The sequence below is a fragment of the Podarcis muralis genome, chromosome 7 (assembly GCF_964188315.1).
Source record: "Podarcis muralis chromosome 7, rPodMur119.hap1.1, whole genome shotgun sequence".
NCBI classification, from domain to species: domain Eukaryota; kingdom Metazoa; phylum Chordata; class Lepidosauria; order Squamata; family Lacertidae; genus Podarcis; species Podarcis muralis.
In genome coordinates, this window is record NC_135661.1 from 32505032 (window position 1) to 32526331 (window position 21300).

General features: G+C 42.4%; 1 protein-coding gene across 15 annotated transcripts in view; it reads left to right on the forward strand.

The window, feature by feature from the left end:
* Positions 1-21300, forward strand: part of LOC114602274 (uncharacterized protein F13E9.13, mitochondrial-like) — a 36217-nt gene that overhangs the window by 7370 nt on the left and 7547 nt on the right. For 10 of the 15 annotated variants that reach the window (XM_028740276.2, XM_028740282.2, XM_077931502.1 and 7 more), the window contains 4 exons: positions 2957-3137; positions 11301-11451; positions 12140-12267; positions 16841-18490. In XM_028740276.2, coding sequence (XP_028596109.2) covers positions 2957-3137; positions 11301-11451; positions 12140-12267; positions 16841-17031 — 651 coding nt within the window. In that variant the 3' untranslated portion in view covers positions 17032-18490. Of the gene's footprint in view, positions 1-2956; positions 3138-11300; positions 11452-12139; positions 12268-14528; positions 15098-16840; positions 18491-19077; positions 19968-21300 lie in introns of those variants that run through there. The other 5 variants (XM_077931496.1, XM_077931498.1, XM_077931501.1 and 2 more) reach the window with 5 other exon arrangements.

Consider the following 21300-nt stretch of genomic DNA (forward strand, 5'->3'; position numbering starts at 1 on the left):
TGAGGGAAGTAAAAATGAAATTATGTACACCAAGTAAAAATATGAGCCATCTTCAGATTCCACAAGAAAGGGCTTCAAGAACTCTTTTTTTTTTTAACTTGTATATGTGCTGCCGAAGTGAGCAAGTCATTACTTTGTGCTGTGAAATGTATTTAATCGCCTGTTTTCTTTCTGCTTCTTTAGTAAATTCCGTGATATAATAGAGAGGTGTTGTGTCATAACATAACACATCCATGCTAATTTAGTAAAAACACAAAAAAGTAGAAAGTGAGAGGGGTAGGTACATACTTTTTATGTCTGTAAAAATATAAGGACATATGAATAGGTAGCTATGTAAATTCTGGAAAATGTGGTAATTGTTCTTTAAATTAACATATCCTGCAGTTGGAATTAATCACCAATTTGATAGCAGAATTGAGTTGTGAGTGGTGGTATGTGCTAAAATATTGAAAACAAACAAATATCTGAGAAAAGAAAAATAGGTAGGCTTGATTGCTGTGGGTGAATTTTGTTTTCATTTTTTATTAGCGCCCAATCCACCCACAAGTGAAGAAAATACTAGAGCAATAAAATGTAAAACCATATTGATTTTTCTGATGGGTCTAGAGTTAGTATACACAACTGGCTGTACTCGAAGGAATCGTGTTCGAGTCTTTTGTTATTTATTTATTTATTTATTTATTTATTTAAATACCAGAATTTTTTATATTTTCACCTAAGTGCTGTCAGAAGACCTTAAAGTCATTTAAAAAATAATAATGGTCTGCTGTATAGAATTTGAGCTGTACTCAAAGGGTGGAGCTACGCACTCCAAAACACAGAGGATGCAGTGCTTCGTTTACAGAATGCAGCAAAAGGCAAAACTTCTCCATCTAGCAATTTTGAATCCAAAATCTGGTTCCTTGCGTTAGTTACCACTTTGTCGAGGTGGAGCAACAGTGGGCAGTTCAGTGGACAGTGTTGAACATGGATTTGGAATGAAACGTGTGCTCAGCCACGGATTGCTTGAATGGGAAACAAGGGACGGTACCCAAAAGGAAAGAGGGGAGGCAAAACTGCAATTAGTATTATTATTAATAATAATTATTTATACCCTGCCCATCTGGCTGGACTTCCCCAGCCACTCTGGGCAGCTTCCAACAAAGTACTAAAATACAGTAATGTATCCAACATTAAAAGCATCCCTAAACAGGGCTGCCTTCAGATGTCTTCTAAAAGTCTGGTAGTCGTCGTTCTCTTTGACATCTGGTGGGAGGGTGTTCCACTACCGAGAAGGCCCTCTGCCTGGTTCCCTGTAACTTGGCTTCTTGCAGTGAGGGAACCACCAGAAGGCCCTCGGCTTCATAATTTAAATATGGTCCAAGTGGGCAGCTTCAGCTTGCCCCTGTAAAAAAACTAGGAACCCCTTCTGCAGCATGTTCTTGACACAATCGTAGTGAATTTGTGGTAGGTTTCTTCTGCGTTATTGGTTCTTCTGCGATGCTTCCACAATGCTACCAAGTTTTTGCTGTTTGGAGGGGCGACAGCACAACAAAAGTGGAACAATGTCCCCACTCCACCCCACCCCGTATTATTTGAATTTTGAATTTGTGGTATGAAAAGTTAACGGGGAGTTGATCAGGAAGTTACAGGATAGGTACTGGTTGGAAGTGAAGCAGTAAGACTGCCTCAAAGATTTCAACTGCACCACCCTGGTAACATCATGAACTTGGGGTGGATCGCATGGTATTTCCACCCCTAACCCTATTAATCCTCACAAGAGGCCTGTGAGTTTGGTTTGGCTGAGAAAATAGTGACTTGCTTCTTTTCTTAATCTCTCAGTAGAAAAACAGGTCAAAAAACAGAACCACCAGCTCTTCTCAACAAGCATCTCCTCTACTGTCTTCATTTAATTCCTTTTAGTTATCAGATCCCTCGATTATTGCAGTTGAGCCAAGGCCCCCTGTTCTCTTGGGGAAATTAAGGCTTGACTTGGTGAAAATGAAAGTTACAATTTAATGGCTTTTGCACTTCAGATTCATTTGAAAGGGATATACTGTAATTGAGTACAACGTTAATTTTTTATGATTGTTTTACAAAAATCATGCTGTTGGGTCAGCATTTAGCAAGCGGGGGTTTGTACAAGTGGAGTCATTCTCACTGAAAATTATCTTCTGCTGAAGTATTTGAAGGTGTGCAGGCTTTTTTTACACCTTAGCTTGTTTGCGGCTATTATCTGCAGGGGACCCTAAAACTCTTTAATGAGCTTGGCTACATATACCGTACTAGGAATTTTTATTGGCATTGTTAAAGTAGTATTCCTTCTTACTCCTGCATGAATTACTGGGGGGTGGGGCATAGGAGGAGTCCCAGCTACCTTACCTCTTGTGATGGCTCCCAGTGTGGAGCCAGTGTGGTGTAGTGGTTAAGAGCGGTAGACTCGTAATCTGGTGAACTGGGTTCGCGTCTCCTCTCCTCCACATGCAGCTCTGGGTGACCTTGGGCTAGTCACACTTCTTTGAAGTCTCTCAGCCCCACTCACCTCACAAAGCGTTTGTTGTGGGAGAGGAAGGGAAAGGAAAATGTGAGCCACTTTGAGACTCCTTAGGGTAGTGATAAAGCGGGATATCAAATCCAAACTCCTCTTCTTCTTCTTAGCTAATTTTTTTTTTTAGGAGGATATGACAAAGATGGGATTTGGCTCAAGCAAAGTATATGGCTTGCAGATTTAATAAAAGCTCACAAGTCTTTTCTCCTGTAACTTAAGCACTTTTCTGGCAGTGAAAACTGAGAAGTCTTAGAATACTGTATAAGGCTCCAGATTCTGCGCTAGGAAGGCAGATTCTGCGCTGTTGTGCATGACTGCAATGCAAATTCCTTGAGTGTTATCTACCAGTCTATCCACTGTGTGCAGATCCCTCTGTTTATTTCTGAGCAGCTCTTCTGATTTTTAATAGCTCTGTATTAATTCCAACAGGATGGCTTGATTGTAGAAAATATGCATGATCGGCCGTACACAGTTGGTGTGGGTTCAGAAATCACTGCAGCCATGGCAGTCATTTGTGCCACTGTGAAACAGACGTGCCCCCATCTCCCAGTGGGTGTTCAGATCCTAAGTGCTGCAAACCAAGATGCTATAGCAGTCGGTCTTGCTGCTGGTAAGTGAACTGACTTGGGATTGCTTTTTGTTTTGGCATTCTGAGACCTAAACACAGGCCGCTTACCAGATTTTATGTACGGTATATTATCATTTCTAATTGCATTTATATCCCACCTTTTTTCCCAACAAACTGAAGGTGGTGTACGTCTTTTCTGCCCTCTCCTCATTTAATCCCCCAGCAGCAGTGAGGTAGGCCAGGCTGAGTCACATTGACTAGCCCAGGGTCACCCAGTGAGCTTCAAAGCTGAGTGGGGATTTGAACCCTGGTCTCCTGGGTCCTAGCCCGACACCTTGACCACTACACCACACAGGCTCTCACGTGCTTGCTCCAGCTCACCACACTTCTCTGCAAAGCCACCATGACTATTTTATTCCCCCAGCAGCGTGGTATTTCCACAGTCAGGAGATGGGGGGAGTTGACATTAGTATACCTGCGGAGTGAAGGAATAGGTGGACCTCAAGCTGATGGCAAAGGGTACTAGTAGTAGCGCTTCATTTTATACAGGATGCCTAAAATGGCATTCCTAACCCATTTACCTGGAAGTATGCCCCACTGAATTCAGTAGTACGTCTGAGCCTTCCTCTGTATAAAAGGATTTCATGTGCCTTCCTATAGCACATCCAAGTATTCTTACCCTTTGCCCACGAGGAAGACCAATGGTTGAACACACTGGATATTCTTCATAAAATAAATCACTTGAGGCGTACCTCTTTTTAGTAGTGTACCTTCTCCCATTCTCAACTGGTATAAGCTTACCTACCAACTTTTTCAAATCCAAGAGAGTGAGGTTTAGGGTGTACACCCCTCAAGTATGTGTGTCCTATTCACAAGCCCTAAGCAGGCATAATGTTCTCATTTCCCCAAACCTCCTTCCTTCTCACACATGAATTGCGCTCTCTCTCTCTCTCTCTCTCTCTCTCTCTCTCTCACACACACACACACACACACACACACACACACTTTTTCAGAGCTAACAAAGGTATGGCATTATGCATGCACCAGTGCTGGTGCTAAGCTTGGTTAGCTTTGGCCAGGGTGTGCAAATTGGCTTCTACCCTCTTTGTAAACTGCAGCTAACCATGGTTAGGCGACAGTATGAAACTGTGTTGTTCAGGTGGATATTTTCTGTGCTGGTAGAGTAAAGCACATTATAAGTTCTTGTTCGCCATCACCGTATTAACACCTGCTTTATGCCTCTTCCTGATAAATATCCATTGATGGCTTCCTTCCATTTAGTTCTATAAAATGGTATAAGGGATTAATTTAAATCATTATCATTGCTCATCAAATTCCAGTTACACCTCAGGATATCACGGTAATCTGCTGTAATGAACTATTATACCTCTGTTGAATTAATGAAATTCACTTAAGAATAAATTAAATTAACCTGAATTTAAGGAGAATAACTGTAGGCCAATGGCTAGTGCCCATCCTAGGTTTTGGATTCAAATTTTAGCTCATCTATGCAACCATTAGGTGTTCTTATAGCTCACCTTTGGTCACCTTCCTCTGAAATGGGAACAGTAGCGGCTGCCTCCAGTATTAGAAACCGAGAGATGAAAGCTAGGAGCTAAATGGCACCTTAAACCTAGGTTGTGGGCGCAGCAATGGAATGTCTAGGCATGCTTTTTTATAACAAGAATACAAACCTGAAAATGAATGAACTTCAGCTAAAATATTATGTTCATTTTCCACATGGTCTAGTCCTTCCCCTGCCCATCCCCCTAATATTCTTAAGAGGGTCTCTTATCCGGTCTTCAGAGAGTAGCTGGAAGAGGCAGAAAAAGGTCCTCCTTTCCTTCCACTCTGCAGTTTTGATCTGAAATCTTAGGTGCAAAACTGCGCCCAGAGCTCAGGAACTGCTAGCGCTAATGAAATTCCCTGTCGCACAACGCACCTAGAACAATGGGAGTTTCAAATGCTGGCCACCTCCATTCACAGGCTTGTTGTGGAGATGATGGAAACCTGCACAGTTACACACTTAGCAAATGTTGTGCTTGTGTACAGTAAGAATCATTGTGGGCTTTGAGGAAACTTGGTTTATGAGTAAGTTTCAGACAAAAGCACAGAAATTATATTTAAGCAAAAAGTCAATTTTGTTTATGGCATGAGCATTAATAATACAAATTGCTCTAATGCAGCCTTGTTTTTGCCTGCTGGAATGCTCATATAAAAGTTTTAGCATTTCATTTATGATATGTCTGATTCAAGAATGATAGGTGATTAATGGTAAAAACATACATTACTTTTACACAATCCCTTTAATGTATCTTGATGCAAACTGTGACAGATGAATAGTCTATTATATCTAACATCTGTTTCCTAGATTGGCACTACTTTTACATATTGCATTTTATTTTCAAAAAAGTGATAATGCCATTTTTTTTCTAGTTCACTGTTGCAGATGAATGCTTTAGTTTACTTAAACTACTAGGATCCTCAGTCAATATGCAGAATTGATTAGACAGCAGATACATCTTCATATTCAGGTGCACTCAATAATTTTAACTATTTCTTCTCCTCTCTCTTTCACATTCTTTCTATGATTTTAGAAAAGGCTACTTGGAACAATTTTGCCCCTTTTCTGCTTAGGCATAACACTCTAATCTTCATTTATATTGAATTAAATTGGCCGCTGAATTACCATATCTTTTCAACTTCATTCAGAACAGTTTCCTAGAACTTAGAATTATATACAGATTTCTAGCAATTCACATCACCCTTGGATCCTGACTCTATGCATATTTAGCTAGAAGTAAATACAACTGAACCCAAGGGACTTACCTCTGAGTAAGCGTGGATAGGCTCTGGCAGCTGTTAGGCATGCATAAGCTGACAAACATAATTATCAGTTCTCTTCACACAGCTTACCACAAACTCAATTTAGCACAGTCACTAAGGCCCATTGCAAATGCTGTTCCCTGAAAGCCATGGTTTGCTAATCAGGGGCCAGCTTTGGGGCCATACACTTCGATTCTGGCAAAAAGACTTATCCCCTTTCCTTATTTTCATTATATCTGCATTGATGTTAACCATGGATAATACTTTAAAAGGCACCCTTCTTAACCAGGGTTTGTAAGCAACTAAGGCTTACAAGTCAGCTGGTTCATGTTGACTGGCTAGCATCGGTTGTGGATTGTGGCGATCACACAGGGACCTTTGACGGCCTATTGACCCTGTGCCACCACTGTGATTGCTTTCTTCGCTGCCACTACCCCGCTTCTCATGGGGACACACGGAGTCCAGACAGTTGTTAACATTAACAAATAATCTAGTTTATTTTTAAATGCAGGAACAAGCGTATGGTTTCAGTTTATTTTTCTCTTGTCAGTTTCTTAATCTTAGTTCCTAACAACTCCAAACTGATTATTCCAACTATCTATCTGACTCAACCTAACAATTCCTCTCACTCTCTCACAATACAGCTCGACCAACCCACTGCCTATTCCTCCCTCTTCCTTCTCCAACTCCCAAACCTCAACTCCCAAACCTCAACTGACTTTCAAAACCTCCCACTCTGTAACTTTTACTCCCCCCTTGCATTCTCACTGGCCAATCACATCACACTCGTTTTAACCCTTTCCTTATGACCCACCTAGGAGGCAAACGTCACATGGATGTAACACGAAACCATGGTTAAAGATGACAAGGAAGAAAGAGTGGAATTTGCGTTGAAGTTGAGGGGAGCGTGCATTCTGAGGCCTGGCTTCTTCTCCGCAGGAGCCCAACGCTATATTTGCAAGCAAACCTAGGCAGGGACTGAGGCCGTGACAAATATACAGAAATCAGTCAGTAACGCTGGTTTGGATGATTTACCCAAATAGTGGGATAATGCACATCTGTGAGTTACGGCCTTTCCTGCCAACCCACAGGAGACGTACCCACTGTGGTGTCACCTGTGGTGGCATGTCCCCTGTGGGTTGGCAGGAAGAGCCACAGCTCAATGCTTTGCATGTAGAAGGTCCTGGGTTCTGTTGCCAGCGCCTCCAAACAGGGCTTGGGAAGGAGAAGTCCTGGAGAGCCACTGCCAGTCAGTTTTGACAATTCTAACGATCCAGTGGTCAGACTCAGTGTAAGCAGCTTCATATGTTTCTCCTTCTGCCTTTAGACTGAAATGCAGTGAATAAACACTTTGTTTATTCTAAACCACTGAGCCTCTTGGGTTTGCCAGTCGGAAGGTTGGCGGTTCAAATCCCCACGACGGGGTGAGCTTCCGTTGCTCTGTCCCAGCTCCTGCCAACCTAGCAGTACGAAAACATGCCAATGCAAGTAGATAAATAGGTACCACTGTGGCAGGAAGGTAAACGGCGTTTCTGTGTGCTCTGGTTTCCGTCACGGTGTCCCATTGCACCAGAAGTGGTTTAGTTATGCTGGCCACATGACCTGGAAAGCTGTCTATGGACAAATGCCGGCTCCCTTGGCCTGAAAGCGAGATGAGCACTGCAACCCCATAGTCGCCTTTGACTGGACTTCACCATCCAGGGGTCCTTTACTTCTCAGGGTGGCATCTCAAATGGTACTTCAGTCATCTTTGCCCAAGGCTTTTATATTTTTTAAGACAACAGTTTTTTTTGTAAGTAGATCTTTACTGAACTGTAATTTGTTCGTATATGCAAAACTGCCAAGGCTGTTTTAAGTGGAGAGCAAAGCTCATCTTCATTGCTGAACTGAAGGTTCAATGTAAAACCAGTAGTGTAGTTTGATGCTTTTGTTTGGTACGAAACAGACTCCCAGTGCCTTTCCATAGTTGCATCTAGTCTTCATGTGCTTTTATTTTTTTTTATTTTAAAAATTATTCATATGCAGCCCTCTTAAAAAGGTCAGAGCTATGTAAAAACACCATGAACATTTAAAAGCAATACAGAGTATTTCTAGATTACACACACATTCTGTTTCTCAACTATTGGATTCTTCTAGGGCTGTTGATGGTGATCCTAGACATACAAATACATTGTACCCCTGCTCCTAATAAAATAAAATAAAATAAAATAAAATCTGTGCAAAAGCTGATCTGAAGGAGGTTGATGGAAGAAAAATAAGGGTGTAAGGATGCTGTGAAGAAATAAGAATGGATACTTCACACAAAATTAACATCTAAGAGCCAGCATCCACTTTGAGGGATCAATGTTTATTTTACTCATTTATACAGTTACTTAAAGGCTGCCTTTTGGGACTTTGGCCACTCAAGGCAGTTTTCATAGTGTAGAAACACAACACACACACACACACACACACACACCCCAAAACAAAACAACAGCAGCATTAGCAATCATTTTTTAAAAGGCCAATTAAATAAAACAATACAAAAATCCTGCAATCATGAAGCTATCTGTCATCATACAGATCTCCAAGAACAAAAGCCCCAAATATATGGGGTTTTTTTTAGTTTTAATGGCCTCAGGTTTGCAGTGGTGGGCCAAATGCACCCCTAGGGGGAGCAAGTCCCACAGTTTGGGGGCCGGCACAGAAAAGACCCTGACTCTTACTTATCCTCACCTACTGACTCTACAAAGTTAATCTTACATCTCTGCTAAAGAGTTCAGCATTATTGTCTGGGGTTTTTTTATTTGAGGCATTGCTTTATGGCAGAACATCTTTCTTTTTTTTAACATCCAAAAGCAATTTATGTCATTGTCTTGGCAAAAGCTGCATGCCATCTTGATTATTCCTTTCTGAGGGAGAATGGCAAGAGTTCTCCCATGTCTGAAACAGCTCACCAAGCTTTGTTCACAACTGCTTCATTATTAACAGGTGTACCATGTGTTCTTCAGTAGTGCCTAATTTCCTGTGCGTAGATCCTGATTTAATTAACTACATCTGTTTGAGGCTGCACAGAATGATGCATATTATTGGGTCTCTGGAACATTTATGGCGGCAATAAAGATACAGGCGCTGCCTACACTGCAGCTATCATTTTCCCATCCTCTTGATAACATTTGGGAACACTCAGTCCACAAGTCTGGGTTAGATTGACCCCACCTGAGACCTCATTGTATTTTTTAGTATCTGATGTAATAATTAGCATTCATTACATGAAAGTTAAACCCTGGCCCTTTGCTTTCTGTGCCCTCCTAGCTTGCCTGCTACAATTCTGCACACCTGACTGGAGCGTGGTGCTAATAAAGGTAAAGGTAAAGGTACCCCTGCCCGTACGGGCCAGTCTTGCCAGACTCTGGGGTTGTGCGCCCATCTCACTCAAGAGGCCGGGGGCCAGCGCTGTCCGAAGACACTTCCGGGTTACGTGGCCAGCGTGACATCGCTGCTCTGGTGAGCCAGAGCCGCACACGGAAACGCCGTTTACTTTCCCACTAGAAAGCGGTCCCTATTTATCTACTTGCACCCGGGAGTGCTTTCGAACTGCTAGGTTGGCAGGCGCTGGGACCGAGCAACGGGAGCACACCCCGCCGCGGGTATTCGAACCGGCGACCTTTCGATCGGCAAGCCCTAGGCACTGAGGCTTTTACCCACAGCGCCACCCGCGTCCCTTCGTGGTGCTAATAATACCCCCCCAAATCACGGATTTGATCCCCATAAGCCAAGATTTCTATTTTTTTAGTGGTATTGTAAGAGTTCTGTCTATATATTGCAGTGGAGTGCAGAAATACTGGTATATATGGGCTGAAAGAATTCAGGAAGCCTAAGGCAAGCAAGCAGTTTGAAAGCACGTCAAAGTGCAAGTAGATAAATAGGTACCACTCCGGCGGGAAGGTAAACGGCATTTCCGTGCGCTGCTCTGGTTTGCCAGAAGCGGCTTTGTCATGCCAGCCACATGGCCCAGAAGCTGTATGCCGGCTCCCTCGGCCAATAAAGCGAGATGAGTGCTGCAACCCCAGAGTCGGCCACAACTGGACCTAACGGTCAAGGGTACCTTTACCTTTAAGGCAAGCAAAGCCATTTTCATTTACAAGCTTACATGTGGCCATCACAGAGTCATGAGGTTAATGACAAAAACAAAATGTCGTAACACTGAAGAAGAAGCAGGAAGGAAGTAGCAAGTTTTTACTGAAGAAGGGAACAACAAGTTGCCTTCATCGACCCCTTCTGGTTCTTGTAACTTATTGCAAACATTATTGCTTTACTCTGGACAGGTAAAGCTGTGTGTGTGTGTGTGTGTGTAGAAAGTCCCAGATTTTATGTTCCGTTAAAGATCTGGTAACAAGACTGGGGGAAGTCATTTGTCTGAAACCTTAGAGGGGCACTGCCAATCGGATTGGATGATACTGGGCAAAGGAACCAATAGTTTTGATTCTTGTATAAAATAGTTCCTTAGATTTCAGGGCAAAATCCATGACTTTAAGGGAGAACCTGGCATCACAGTGACTGATGGTGGAATTGTCTTTTCTAGAGGCAGAAACAGAGCTGCAGAACTAGCACCCATATTATCCTTAGTACACACTGTTAGAGGAGTGCATCGGCTAAATGGTTGGATTAATTTAATCGCATCTAGTTCTGGGAGGCAGAATTGACTAGGCAAGAGCGGGAAACCCTTTCCAGCCCAAGGGCCGCATTTCCTTCTAGATCACCTTTCAGGGACCACAGACCAGTGTCGCATATTTGGTAGGGCCAAAGGCAAAGGTAGAAGCAAGAGATGTAAATTTTTCCCTTTACACCCCTCTCTGCCCTCCATTCAGGCAAGAAAGGGGGCATGATCAGAAGTCAGTGACACATTCCTGCCACACAAAGCAGGGCTACTGAGGGGTGTGGCCTGGAGACAGTTCTGAGAGGCAAAAAAGGGGTCCTGGAAGGCTGCATTTTAGCCCTAGACCTGATGTTGAGCACCCTGTTCTTAAGGGAACTGGGGTCCATCCCAGAAGACCTAAAATGCGCAGCCACTTGATGAAGAGACCTTTGATTAAGGTTCTTGCTTTTTCCAAGGTACTGTACTTGATGACTTACGAATCAATGAATTGTAATAGGGGATCAAATCAGGGCATCAATGTTCCAAGACACAGCGAGTTGCAAACAGTCACCTAGCAAACATCACAGCCGAGCGGTGATTTAATTTTGGATCTCCTGTGTACACACTCTGTGTGCTAATGGACCACTGACCTTTCGTAATGTATCCCATTTCGTGCTGGGATACATCTGGTAAGTGACCGTGATTTACAGTTCCTGCCTGGCCCTCAGTCAGCTTTATCACAGTATTCTTGTCATTTGCAGGTCTTGACTTCATTCGAGCGGAAGGCTTTGTTTTTTCTCACGTGGCAGATGAAGGGATTCTGAATGCCTGTGCTGGCAACTTGCTCAGATACCGGAAGCAAATTGGAGCAGAACACATTCAGGTTTTTGCTGACGTTAAAAAGAAACACAGGTAATTAGGGTTCACGCCAAAATGTGTTAGAAACCTATACTTGCCAAACATGCGCTGTCAGTGAGTCGGCTTTCGCCTGCATTAAATTTGTATGGTTACCACTCACAAGTGACAGAAGCCCTAAGTTTTACAACTGAGTCTTCCACCAATAGACCAATGGCTCTGTTACTGCAGCTACAAATATTCTCACTCCCAACTTAGCCTTTTAAAGTAGTGAGAATTTGGAAGATTTTACCACTTGGAGGAATGCACAGTGCTCAGGTTGTACTTGCCACGATGCTGGACTAGATGGGCCACTGTTATGATTAACAATAGTAATTACATTTGTTACTTGTTGAATAATTGTATTTCTCACAGAGTGGCCCTAATGCAACTTGCATTAAAAATTAATGCTTCATCCAGCAGGCTCTTCTTAAGTCCTTAAGCATTCTGGGATATAATCTGGGAATGTGTGGACTAAAAAGATTTGCTATAGAATTACATCTGGAGAGACTGAATACCTGAACACCAGCTACACTGATGTGAGCGTGGAATGTCACTTGAGAGTGATTTGCTCACTTCCTTGATTTATTACATTATGATGGTGCTGGAAAGCTGGCCCTCCACTTCATGGTGGTGGTGGTGGGGGAGCTTCAATAACTTGGTATGGCTACCAAAAGTAAACAGGTTGGGTTTCTGTTGTTGGCAGTTCTCACGCTCTGACAGCTGATGTCAGTGTAGCAGAGACGGCCAAGGCTGCTGAATTCTTTCTGGCTGACGGGGTCATATTGACTGGAGCTGCCACTGGATTGGAGGCAGATCCCAAAGAACTGGAAGGTGGTATGATTATGACGATTATATTTATTGTATTTACTTATGTCCTGCCTTTCCCCCAGACTCAAGGCAGCTTACAGATAAAATAGAGCGCACAAAATGCAAAAAGCTGAAAAAGCACACCAAAGAGCATCATTAAAAATTAAACTACAATGGAATTGAAACATTGTAAAAACAAATTATTAAAATATAGATAATGAAAAGAATAAAAACATCATAGTGCTAGTAAAAGCCCTTTCCTGGAAGAAGAGGAAGAAAAGTTAGTTCTGAAAGGCCTGTTGGAATAAAACAATCTTTAGCTGCCAGTGGAAGAACGAGATGAAGGGAGCCCAGTCTAGCTTCTCTGGGAAGGGGGTCCCAAAATCTGGGATCAGCCGCCAAGAAGCCTGCAAAGGCACATGAAGTATACAGATTCACTATTGCTAGAGAGATAGTGTTCCCCTTGCCAGATTATGAACTCGGATGAACCCTGGAAAACCAAACATGACACAAAATTCTATTGAGATATTGCTTGCTTACGTACATTGTATTGTTTTTTTTTATCAGTGCGTGCAGATTTGTTTGTTTCAAACATGACATGTGTCCATTGTTTTAGCTCTTACATAGTATAATGCAATTGGACATCATTTTCTCCAATGTAAAGGGTATATGTTACCAGTAGTATCCTTTCTCTAGCCAGTTGTGGCAAATGTTTCAGTTCCTGTCAGGTATAAGTAGCTGTCGTATTAAGCAGCTAGCCAGGAAAGTGGATATGTACATACATATTTCTCATTTCTCTTAATTAAAAAAAAGAAAAGATGGAAAGTCTTGCTTTTTGATAGCTGTTGCTCATGAATGATGACATTCTTCATAACCTTTCTTAAAAGGTTATTTCTAATGAAGGTAAATTAAAAACATAACTCTTAACATGGCAAGAAATAGGAGATTGCACTTGGGTCTGACATTCCAGCAGGAAGAACAACATCTGACAGAGTGGAGTATAAATAATAGTGACTGGACACCAGTGGGAGTTTGATTTTGCTAGCTGGTTCCCAAATGCTTGATGTATGTCCTAGGAGAAAGTAGCTGGAGCAATTAAGTGCCTGATAGGTTTGCGGGCAAAGATGCTATCCCTGATGTCCTTACTTCAAATAGGCAAAATAGTCTGTTTTGATCTCTGATTAGTTCATTGATTCACAAGTCAGCAATGACAACCTCTTGAAATAAGGAAGAGTCCTATATATATCATTCTTTGTCAAAGGTCTCCGGTCTTCTGAAATGGGCACTTGTTCCTTTAAGAAGGCTGTCTAGCCAACTCTGCCACCAAGGGCAAGATCCAACCAAACTAATCCAGCCATTTATCCAATCTGCTCTTCAAGACTCCCACTGATTTAAAAACAACAACATCAGAAGAGCCTTCTGGATCAGGCTAATGGGCCATCTGGTCCAGTATCCTGTTCTCACAGTGGCCAACCAGATGCCCTATTGAGAAGCCTGCAAGCTGTGCATGAGGATGATAGCATTGTGCTCACCTGCGGTTCATTCCCAGCAGCTGGTGTTCAGAGTCATACTGCCACCACTTTAGGCAATACATTCTAGTGCTCCAGTGCTCTGCCGCATTCTTCCTTCTATATAGCTCAAATCTTCTCAGCTTCAGTTTAAGCCACTTTCCGCTTTAATAAGTTTATATCTACACCATACATTTAAGTAACTCTTATGCCGCTTTAACCACCACAGAGAATCCTGGGGACTGAAGCTTTGTGTGGTCAGCACCCTTTACAACAGGCACCCCCAAACTCGGCCCTTCAGATGTTTTGGGACTGCAACTCCCATCATCCCTAGCTAACAGGACCAGTGGTTGGGGATGATGGGAGTTGTAGTCCCAAAACATCTGGAGGGCTGAGTTTGGGGATGCCTGCTTTACAAGCTAGTCACCAGGACCCTTTGGTGGAAGCCATGACTGTTAAAAGTGGTGCAAAATAGCCTGATGTCTCCAAAACCAAACCAAGCTTTTTTGGACTCACAGTAGCTACAGAAATGTCGTCTTGGCCAACTTACTGTCTACTTTCTTAACCTAGTTGCCTTTTACCATCTAAAGTGTTAGAAATGCTGTGAAATGCTACAGGGTGGCGTTCAAGGAATGTCATCTGTAATATTGTCTAACAGGCACGATTTCTTCAAATGGGGGATTATTATTATTGTTGTTGTTATTTCCTTGGCATAGTTCAGATGTTTCAAGCACAGAATATAATCAACGCCAACAGTTTTTTACTTCTCTTTTGAAGGGGGATAATGGAAGGGATGACCCAGGTGGCGCAATGGATCAATGTGTCTGGCTGTTAGCCAGAAGGCTGGTATTTCGAGCCCGCCCAAGAACAGCTGTGGACAGGATTCATGCATTGCAGAGGGTTGGACTAGATGACCCTTGGGGTACCTTCCAACTCTACAATTCTGTGATTCCAGGAAAACAATACATCAGAGGTTTCTGCGACACACCTACACGGGGTGTGGATTCTTTGCTATAATTGCTCCTGAGTGTTTACTCAGTGGCACGTGTGGCCTCACAGGTAGCTAGCATAGCTGATTCTAGTGCAGCAATTCTGAATGGTGAAAACGAAGCAAACAAGCTTTGTTTTTGTGTGTGTGTGTGTGTGTGTGAGAGAGACAACAGACAGACAGACAGACAGACAGACAGACAGACAGAGATAGGGAGAGAGTGCTTGTCTATCTTCTAATGGAGATCTATGACAGCAAATTGAGCCTGTCTCTGCCACTGGAACCCTGCTGCTGCTTAAGTGTAGACACAATTGGATTCCTTTCATCATATTACAAAATAAACCCATTGACAGCTTAAGCCAATTTGTGTTTTGATCTGATCACTTGTCTCTTTGAAAGCTGAACTGAAAAGGGAGGAGAGTGAGATTATATCACATTTGCTTCCAGCATTGCTATGCTTCTCTTTTTTTGATGTTGGTCATAGGAAGTGGGAGTTGTATGCCTTGTTGCTGTGTTTGCTGGCTCTTTCGAATTAATGGAGCAATTAAAAAAAAAATACAGTGCGCTACACGGCAGTTTAATGACAGCATTTCGTATGGTGCAGTGGTTACTGAATACATCTTGATATAAAGAGGAATGTTAACACTTAACAAGTCAGCCCAGGAATAGAGAAAGGCAGAAGTAATGGAGCAGGCCAGCAAGAGCAGGCATAGGCAAACTCAGCCCTCCAGATGTTTTGGGACTACAACTCCCATCATCCCTAGCTAACAGGACCAGTGGTCAGGAATGATGGGAATTGTAGTCTTAAAACATCTGGAAGGCCAAGTTTGCTATGCCTGAGCAAGAGGCAGAGTGCAGAGGGACTCAGCTCTGCTAAAGACTGCTCATAGGAGTGAGGAGTAATCTTCAGCCCATGGGCTTAATTAGGTCCACCAGGCCTTGTAGGTTGGTCTCCCTGGCTGTTTTGAGTGAACTACAGCCATCTTTTGCATGCTTGACATCATGTAACGTTGGGTGCTGACAGGTTCACCCTGAGTCTGCACAGAAAAACTCATATGTATGCTCCCAATTTGATGTTTTTCTGCCGTCCTGCACGGCAGCAGAAAAAGGTACCTTAAAACAACAACCACTTGGCTGCAAAGGAATAAATTGGAGCACACTTTAGAGTGTAGTCCAGATTCTTTCTCTGCAGCCATAGCTGGAACTCAATCAGAGTATGCCAAGGAAGAAGCTTGAGCTTTGCATCCCTTGACATGGCAGGTGGACAGCCTATGGAGGGTTGGCCACTTCTGGGTCTGGCCCTTGGACTGGATCTCTTTCTCTAGCACTGGGCTACTTGAGAGACCTTGCTATTGATGAAGCAAGGTCAAAAGCCCTAGTGCATCCTGGTATTTATGCCTAGAGAAACCAAATATTGTTTGCTGTCAGAGCAGCTGAAGTGAGGACACAGTGAGTCATGGATGGTGGATAGGCGTTGTTCATTCAAAAGCTCCCCCTAGTGCTTTATTCCTTGTGTTCTGAGTGCATAATAGAGAAGGACTTTCCTTAGAACGCTCTTCTATGTCCTGGTTTGAATGTACACATTCCGCTTAATAGACTGTGCCTGCCACAAACCCTGTCCTTGTGCTTCCCATTCCCCAATTTGGATGTTACAGGAAACCATGGCCATATGAAGATTTTCTGGGTTAATCACAACATAGTGGTCAGGAAACCCAACAAGTCAGAATCTTAAACCACGTAGTGAAGTTGGTTTAAGATTCTGTTTGGTTTTTGTTTTTGTTTGTCCCAGGAACCACAGTTTAGTGGTTTGGAAGTCATAGGCAATTGTGATTGATTGCTCCAAAGGTCCAAGGAAGGACGGAATGGCAGCAGGATGTAGCATGTGGGCAAACGCCTCATGCATTTCTTAAGAAGATGTATGATAAATACATTTGAACTGGACCTATGTCTCTTAAACCTTAGAAGTATGTGAAGCTGTGAATTGAAATACACACTTTAAATAAGTATGTAATACCCAGCCTCCACCGTATGTGGCCATTGCCACAACTTGCTTTCATTTATAGGGATTTTTAAATCAGTTTCCCTACTTAATTTTCTCCAGAAGTTGGATGTGCTGTGAAGATACCAGTGTTGGTTGGATCTGGAGTGACTCTGGAAAACTTGAAGAACTACTTGGGTGCAAATGCCTTGATTGTTGGTTCTTATTTCAAGAAAGAAAGTTATTGGGCAAATAACATTGACCCGGATCGTGTGAAGCGGTTCATGGATTACGCTGCTGAACTGAGAGTGTGACATTGTTAGATCCTATGGTAATCATACACAGCCCTTATGCCACTATGTATCCTTTAGTCCCAACACCTTATCTTGTAACTTGAAGCCTTTGGTTTGGGTCCTGCTCCATCTTCCATGTGACAGAATGTTGCAGAATTTTTTGAAGCACCGGTTACCTTGTTCTAAGGGGATCCTGTGTTGGACTCCAAATCCCATCATTCCTGACCATTGACTGTGCTGGCTTAGGGCTGGTGGGAGAGTCTTAACAATATCTTGAGGGCCACAAGTTAGCCACCTTTGCTGTAAGACCAGAAAGAAGTTCTAAGTCTGAAGTCTCTCCCCATCTTCCACCCACCCCTGCTGCCCCAAAGCAGTCCAAATGTTTCCTTTGTCATGCTACATTTCCCCCCTAATGAAATCAACACTAGCTTCAAAGGCACACTTTTAGATCTCCCTGCCATTAGAACCCAAGACACCAGCTAATAAAACAGCATAATGTTTTTCAAGTGTTATAAACACCATTCTAGGAAGCCATTTAGAAACTGCATTAAGAGACACCGATAATGACTGTTTAGGAGTGGTGATAGTTGTGAGGTGGGTTTTGTATGTGTGTGTGTGTTTCTTTTTACAAATACTGACTTGCTAGAAGTCACATTCATTCATTACTGGGAAGGTGAAGCTATAATGTGTTACTGCAGTGATGCACGTTAACAAGGGGGGGGGGATAAGATCACTTGATTCACTCCTTTATACTCATCTAATTCAAAGTGTAATCATTGCTGGTGCCGTTGGAGCTGTGTCCAGACAAAACTCATGTGGAAGCCCAGCATCTTAACCATTGCTGGTTATTTGCAGTAATTACTGCCAACTGTGCCAGGGTCCCAGTGTTGTGCCCATACTGCAGCTGCAACATACGAAGTGCAGCTAAATTGTTCATCGCTTGATGACTCTCTGCTGAATGTGCAGCACTGAGGTGGGCTTTATCACCGATAGCACCAGTCTTGTAGAAAATGACCTCCCTGTTGAAATGCGAAGAGACCCCATCATTATTGGCATTCTGCCGGCTCTTGAAGAGCACACCTGTTTAGGCAGGTATTCCCCTGAACTTGAGATCTAATTATGTGTTTTTTAACTGTTCTAATTATTAGAAATTTTAACTGGCTTGTTTTCTTGCCTTTCTAAATCATGGAAGCTTTTGTTGCTTTGATTGAATTGGTTTATTGTGAATTTTAATTGCTTACGGATTTTACAATTGAGTTTATACTCGTAAACTGCTTGGATGGCATATAGGCAGTATATACTTTAATATATAAATAAATAAAAAAGATGCTAAATAATCATTTGTGAACTGTCTTTGGTGAAAAGTGTGCTTGAGATGTTGTCTCATATATATTTTTCCTCCCTGTATGGTTGCTGTTTCACATGCACAGCTCAACACGAGATATGGCAAGCCTTGTGTAATAAATGCATGCATGTCTAAGCTCAGTCTTTCAGAGTGTTTTCAAGACAGGCCATTCTACAATCTGGTATGTTCCTTGAGGCTCAGTGATAAGTGACAGTAGTCACTTATCCCGGCACGGGATCAACCTGACACAGATTTACTTATTCACTTGTTTTGCTTATGTATTAATGTATTGAATTTATATGCTGCCTTGAGCTCAATGGGCATTTCAGGGTCTGAAGCACAAACTCCTTGGAATCCCAGGGCACAAGTCTGAAGGCATGTGGCCTGTTTTGCCACTTAAGGGGAAACAGAAATTGCCACTTGGCTCTGCCATGCCGCCTGCCACTGCGCTGCCTGCCACCTCCGCCACTGGCAGACAAGCAGCACCAGCACCAATTTATGGTGAGAGCTCTTGTGAGGTTTTGCACTCCATGAGATCTCATGAGATTTCAGCAAGATCTCGCCATAAATCAGCGCCAATGCCGGCACCGCTTCTCCACCGGTGGAGCACTGCCTTGGGGGCTTCCACTGCCTGAGGAAATACAAATGCTCATAGGGACAACATGGGGGGGGGGGAGTAGCAAAGAACCACATCCAAAGCAATGTTTCTTATATACTTCCAGATTATACACATGACTTCTATTCAACCATCAAAGGATCACATCAGCCTTTGCAGTTGCAACCCAGGTGGAATCTACACACACATTTTTAAAAATGCTATGAAAAAGCTTTTTTAGAAAACGTTTTGAAAAATACATTGAATTTTGCATAGCTCACGGTCGCCATCTAGTGCCACATTTGTATATTGCTCTTTATAAAATGTTTATTTGCAGCTGTGTAGATGAGTCCCCTCCCTTCATGGATCACTGCCTTGTCGTGGCAAAGGGGCTTGAATAACTCCAAGAAGCTATGAGTTATGCCATGCATGGCCACCCAAGACGGACAGGTCATAGCCGAGAGTTTAGACTAAATGTGATCCACCTGGAGAAGGAACTGGAAATCTACTCCAGTATTTTGCCAAGAAAACTCCGTGGACATAAAAAAGGAGAAGCTTTGAGAAGAAAGAGTTTCCAAGGCATGCTCTAGTTCATTGGGTCACGGAGATTCGAACACAACTAAGACAACTAAACAACAACAAAGATGAGTCCCCAATGTCACCATCCTGAACCAGTCAAAAACATTTAACTCTCCAGATCAGCCTTCACCATAATATCATGTGATTCCATATAACCATTTATCAGTGTCTTTCTTTCTTAAGACTTTGACTAATTTTCCTATTCATTAAATGTCTCCCAATATCCTATTTCACCTACCTGTGAAACAGTTCAAGATTAATCACAGTTGCCATGCCTAGCCGATTCTCTTTTCATGCATACAATGGCCACCATAGATTTCAGGGTTTTGGAGTGAACATTCACTACGTACAGTTCTGTACTATGAAAGTTTAGGCACAGGCCTTTTCAGTTTAGCTAGGCCATAGGCTCAAAATAAAAATAAAAATGGAATTATCAAAAAAATAGTTTATGAAATTATTATTTTCTTCAACATCGTTTGTTTTAGTCATTTAAAATAATAAAATCACCTTGGCAGAAAGGTGGTATATAAATAAATGAATGACTGGATGAATAAATATGCAAATTTAAGAGTATGGTTTTTTACACAGATCTGTAGAAAAAAACAAGCCGTCACATGCTGCAACTATGTCCCAGTGTGCTGCAAAAGAGGAAGAATGCAATGCACCTGGGAGGGGGGGACATCCATTTCCTGAATGTGCACAGTATTTAGAACATGCATCAAAAGCTTCATGGCGTCTCTCTTTAATTACTGCAGCTCCACGTACCAAGTCCAAGCACTTTAGAAGCTGCAGAAAAGCCCATAATTTGGCCTTAAATTATGAGGCACCAAAAAAAAAGGAACTAACTCTGGGATTTAGTGGGCTAGCATCAAAGTAAATCTGATTTTAAAATCCACAGGGGAAGATTGATTGCCTCCCCTTTATCATGTTCACCGCTGCAAGTATTTGTGTAGTAGCGTTAAGCATCTGCTTGTCTGTTGCAAGCAGATGCTGTAAGTAGGATTTGACCTTTCTGTTTTGGAAAATTGCTTGAATGTTTAATGTTAAAATATTAAGTTATCAGAGCAGCTCATCTCTTTGGGAGAAAGGAATGCTCAATTTTACACCATGCGGGTTCTCAAAGTAACCATAAGAAGCATGAATAACTTCGGAGGAGAACAAAGCAAGCCATGTTAATGTGGAGGAAACTCTGGAAGTAAATAACAGCTGTTCAAGGAGACATCTCTTAAATATGTATTAATTAATTTGAAGTGCATCGCTTAAATATGCAAAGAGATTATCTTGCGTTAATTTACATTAAAACACTACAGCACTTGCCAGGTTCGTTATAGTATCCTAAGCTATCACTCCAGCCTACGCAACAGCATTTTGTTGGGTGTTGATTGCTTTCGATTTGCCCTTTTAAAAATGTCAGATAGCTGCCTCTTGTCTGGTAGGATCTGTCCTTATGCACACATTTCAGGCTTGCAAAGTTACTGCAGTTTCTATCTGGAGCAATGTGGGCTTAGACTGTAAAGAGAAAGGACCAGGTAAAGGAGGGGTCAGACTTAACACTCCACAGAAAAGGGTCAGAACCACAGGTTTTGCTAACTGAGGAGTCCCCAGTCCTGAACGTGTGGTTAAAGGGACCCCCAGATTCCTTATTCTGAATTGATTGTAGCCAGTGTATGAAATCTTGTTCTTTTTTATCCAGGGTGGGGCTTCCATAGCTAGACTTAAGACTACATTTCATTGTCCAGTCTCTGAAAATGGTAGCAGGATAGTCCGTGTT